Below are 4,583 nucleotides of genomic sequence, written 5' to 3'. Positions count from 1 at the left end.
CCCATGCCCTCTGAGCGCCCTGGGAACATTGTGCCCCTTCCCTCAGCCAACCGCAAAGACAACCCTCCTTGGAAGTCTTCTCGCCTGTCTTACCTGTCCCTGCAGGGGACAGTGTTAGTGTTTTGTTACAGGGTTGTCCCTTGTCCCCAGACCTCACTAAACAGTCTCTCTGAGGAGAAAATAAAAACTTTCTTTAAAGAAGATAATGTTCATATGTTCAGTGAAATACTTTCAGGGGAAATTAATGCTAAACTTGCAAAAACACACTATTAATAATCTTATTCATTTGTATTATTATTAGCCACTTAATGTACAAATACAAGCACAAAACTACAAAAGTATTCCAAAATGTTGACAGTAGTTAATGATGATGTCAGGACAGAATTGATTTTCGTTTCCTTCCATTTCCTAACTGCCTTCAAGTGCTTTGTACCAGTATGTGAATCCGGGAACCTCCCCACCTCTCCAACATGAGCACAAAGGCGAGAAACTGCAGGTGCAGTAGGTGAAAAGAAACTCAGACACAGAACACTAGCTCAGCTTTGTTTTCTGCTGTACAAACCTTTAATCATCCCATTCCTCAAGCAACAGGGAAGCAAAGCAAGTGGGCTTAGAGAGCATAATGCCAACAGGGGAAAACAACGAGGCCCCTGGAAAAGAGAGGCGCTACTCCAGGCCCCAAGTCCCTGTGCGTTGCCCAGTAGGGGGTCACAGGGTCAGGTCCCAGCCCCTTTCCCCAGGTGAGCTGTGGGGGAAACTAAGGCCAAATGCACCGAATGTTCCGCAGCACCACGCAGAACTTTTCTAAGAAGGCGTTGACAGAAACTTGGAGGAGACCAGGGTCTTCTGCTGTCCACCTGCTAAAAGTGGGGGGAAAACATCAAGTTAAAGGTGATGACTGTCTCTTCCACCCAGCACACCACACCCCTTCCTGAGCCCTAACACTGTGTGTCTCCTTGTATCCATTACAGAGCCCTTCTCCACCTAAGACTGGCTCTGAGGCCCTGAACGCTTGCCCTCCCCTCCCCCATCTTGGCCCCTTCTAGGACTGACACAGCCAGGACGCTGCCCTTCACTTTGACCTCCTTTCGAACAGTCGGCTGGTGCTGTTGGAGGGGTTGGTCCATGGCCCTGTAGGCGATCTCTGCCTCCAGGGGACACCGGAAATGCACCCTGAGCTTGCTGGAGGGACAGGGGGTTAAGGCACCACCGCAACTGAACTTGAATTTGCCAGTGCCTCCCTCAGACTTCCTTATTCCTCAGAGGGTGGCTGTCACCCCAGGCCTCCCCTCAGGTCATGCACCCCCACTCCCCACCCCCACCGCCCCCACACCCCCCACCCGGTCCCATAACACCACCCAGTCGAGCCAGCTCAGGCCACGCTGGCCTGCCTCCCTCCTCACTCGCTCCATCCTGTCCGACCTCCCCACTCCCTCAGGCCTGCTTCCCACCCTCCAGCCTCCTCGGGAGTGCACTCCCTTCCCACCAGGCTACCGCAGGTTCCCCTGCACGCTCCCACTTTGGACTCCTCCAGGCTGCCCTGTGCCCTGTCCCCGAAAGCCAGCCTGGCCTTGCAGGGAGTCCCTGACCATTCCTTGGCCACTAGGCCTCAGGGGCTCATTGGAAAGGATACAAGACCATCTTCCGGTGTCGTGGTCTTACAGCCACTGATGACGCTGCTTCTCTACGTGGCCCTGACGCCTGTGCTGCCCCTGCATCAGTGGGAGCACCGACGGCTGCCGACCTCATCACTTCTCCGTCTCCAGTGCCACCCAGGCCACTAGCGCCACCCTGGTTGTCAGAGGCACCAAGGTCACCCCGGCACTGGGGGCCGCCAGGACCAGCCTGGCCTTCTAGGACCTCGGGGGGACCACGGCTGTCAGGGCCCGCAGGGCCACCTTGGTCTTCAGGGTCGCTGAGGCTGCCCCCTGCACCGGCCCTAAGACCTACATCTTCGTCTACAGCCTGCATGGCGGCTGCAACTTCCCTGCAACCTTCAGAGGCCTATTCAAACAAGACGGCTCCCTCAGCCCAACGAAGGAAATGGCGGACAACCTGTTTGCGCAGGCGCTCTGGGAAGTCCAAGTGCTAGACGCCCGGAAGGGGCGGAGCTTCAGACGGAGCCTCACTCCCGCGTTGCTGTAGCTGCGCGCGGGAAACAGTCCCTTGCCCAGGGGCCTCGCAAGAAAAGTTTCTGGGAAGTGGTGGCAGGAACTGCTGGCGCTCAGAAGTCGGAAGTAAAGGCTGAGGAGCCAGCCATGCAGGCTGAAAACCCAGGCCGAGGCCGTGAGGTTGCCGGTGCTGAAGGCCAGGACTGTCTGGGTGACCCTGGCAGTCCGGGTGGCCCTGGAGGCCAGGAGCGCCCCGGTAGAGGCGGCAGCGGAGAGGCCGGTGGCTCAGCCAGTGGAAGTCCACAGGTCTTGCGGGCACCCCTCTCCCCCGGACCGGGCGGAGATGCCTTGCCAGGGCCCAGTGAGCGTGCGGTGCCCACAGCCAGAAGGCCAACAAGACGACTGTCCAAGTTGTATCCTATTTGGGGACTGGTCGGGTGCCAGCGTGGCAAACGTAGGCGAGGTAATGGGACGGAGTGAAAAGAGGGTCAACCTGGCAGTACCCAGTGTTGAAGGAAGAGGGGGGACCGGGGCTGCTGAGGGGATGGACCAGGGGTGGCCAGTTGAGATGGGGGCGGGGGGAAGTCCTGAGAGACCAGGAAGGAGGAGAGCAGATGTGAATGGATTAAGACAGGTGAAAGAGGTCTGAGGGGAAATAGGCAAAGTCAGCATGGCATGGTGCCTTAACTGAGTCTCCCTTATCTTCCTCCTTGTGCCTTTCCCATCACTCGTAGAGGCAGAGATGGCCCACCAGTTCCTGACCACACACGCCCAACCCTACCCAGGGGAGGTTGGGAAGGAGCTTATAGTATCTGACAATCTACTGATTATGTTAGTTCTGTAAAGGGCCAAGGAGGGGGTGGGGTGATGATAGGGAGCTAAGGTCAGTCATTGGAGAATCATTCTAATAGTGGGTGAATTGGAGACCCCCAAAGATCAGGTCGAGGAGGTACCTGTGCTATACTGGGCCTGTCAGCACCTGAGGGTCAGACAGCTAGGTGCAGCGTCTTCAAATTTAACTTGATTTTCTTTTTTCCTCATTTAGCCAACTGACTACTGAAGATCCTGTTGAAATCCAAACTTCTGTCACCTCCTGTCTCAACCGGCTTTCACTGTTCGTTCTTCCCCCATGTTTCTTCATTGAGCCTAGGCCACAAAAAGGGAACTATGACTGCCAGTGCATCTGTCGCTGACGCATTGATTCCTATAGGAGTTGCCACTTGATTATGGGCGCCTAATTGCTTATATTGGCCCTTTGCCACTCTCAACGCTCTTGTTTCTCTGCTGCTAGAGGAGGGGGTTCTTAATTGTTACAGCAGAAAATAAACTGGACTGCTTGCTACTCTTGTCTGGGTTTGTTTTCAGTTACTGGGCCTCTGCATTTTCTTGCCTTTGTCCCTGGTTTGGAAGGGAGGTCTGGGATTGTTATTCTAGTCAACTGAAGACAATTTAGGAACCTGAAGAAAAAGAAAATGAATTCTGTCATGCCATTCAGCATTAACAGCCGTCAGTATTTTGGAATATTTTCTTAGTTTTATTGTTGCAATTATATGTTAAATGTACAATGACATACAAGGTAAACATTTTGCAAGTTCAGGATTAAACTTTTTTTGAACGCCTGGTGGTTGGTGGTACAATAGAAAGAATATCTACCTGGGATGCTGAGGTCCCAGATTCAAGAGCACGAGGTTGCCAGCTTGATTGTGGGCTCAACCAGCTTGAGCACAAGCTCACCTATTTAAGCACCAGCTCACCAATTTGAGCGCCGGGTTGCCAGCTTGAGTGTGGGATCATCGACATGATCCTATGGTCGCTGACTTGAGTCCAAGGTCACTGGCTTGAGCAAGGGACCAGTTGTAGCAGCCACCATCACAGCCACCTGGCCCATGCAGGTTCACATTAGATTCGGACAGTCGGTGATGAAACAACAGAGCCAAGAACTGGTGGGCCATCATCTTTATCCTAGCTTGCATCTGGCGGGCAAGTAAAAACACACACTGGTATCCAGAAACCACTCATTCACTGCTCACAAAGCTACTGACTTATCCGAGTTTCCTAGAATCAAAGGTTTCTAGGTCACCAGACTTATTCACCTATGTTCTCTATCTCCTTCTCTCTGTACAAACTGGCTTCTACTTCAGCACTCCACCATTTTGGCTACTTCTCCTCTCCTTAACGTGGTCTTTCTCTGCTCTCTCTAATGCTAATCTCAAGAACCGAGAGAGAGCAAGCTCCCAGTCTGCCCCACTTTATAATGTAGAAATCCAAACCTTTAATCCAATATACAAACAAGGAAGTCACTGATACAAAGTCACTTATCTGAGGCATAATGGGATTCCTCATGAGAGTGAACCACCTTACATCTAAAAGAGTGGGAAAGGTTTAGTCTTAAAACTAAGTCCTAGGCTATAAGGATCCTGCCGGCTCACAGCCTGTCCTCCTATATCCAATGCAAACTATAAGCAAGCAAAC

At 52.8% G+C, this 4,583-nt stretch overlaps 1 protein-coding gene across 1 annotated transcript; it reads right to left on the bottom strand.

The window, feature by feature from the left end:
• Positions 1 to 757: 757 nt before the first annotated feature.
• LOC136317771 (EKC/KEOPS complex subunit LAGE3-like) lies at positions 758 to 1,971 on the bottom strand. Its single transcript, XM_066250512.1, has 3 exons — positions 1,634 to 1,971; positions 1,054 to 1,182; positions 758 to 857 (listed from the first exon to the last, which is right to left on the bottom strand). Exons 1-3 carry the CDS (start codon positions 1,969 to 1,971, stop codon positions 758 to 760), a joined length of 567 nt encoding a protein of 188 aa, XP_066106609.1.
• Positions 1,972 to 4,583: the final 2,612 nt, after the last annotated feature.

The sequence above is a fragment of the Saccopteryx bilineata genome, chromosome X (genome assembly GCF_036850765.1).
Source record: "Saccopteryx bilineata isolate mSacBil1 chromosome X, mSacBil1_pri_phased_curated, whole genome shotgun sequence".
Lineage (NCBI taxonomy): Eukaryota > Metazoa > Chordata > Mammalia > Chiroptera > Emballonuridae > Saccopteryx > Saccopteryx bilineata.
This window is presented reverse-complemented; position numbering and strand designations above follow the sequence as displayed.

Coding starts and splice junctions, on each gene's coding strand:
- LOC136317771 (XM_066250512.1), bottom strand. CDS start 1,971: ATGCAGGCTGTAGACGAAGATGTAGGTCTTAGGGCCGGTGCAGGGGGC. Junction 1,183..1,633: donor CGACACCGGAAGATGGTCTT/GTATCCTTTCCA, acceptor CTGTCCCTCCAG/CAAGCTCAGGGTGCATTTCC. Junction 858..1,053: donor AAGGGCAGCGTCCTGGCTGT/GTCAGTCCTAGA, acceptor CACTTTTAGCAG/GTGGACAGCAGAAGACCCTG.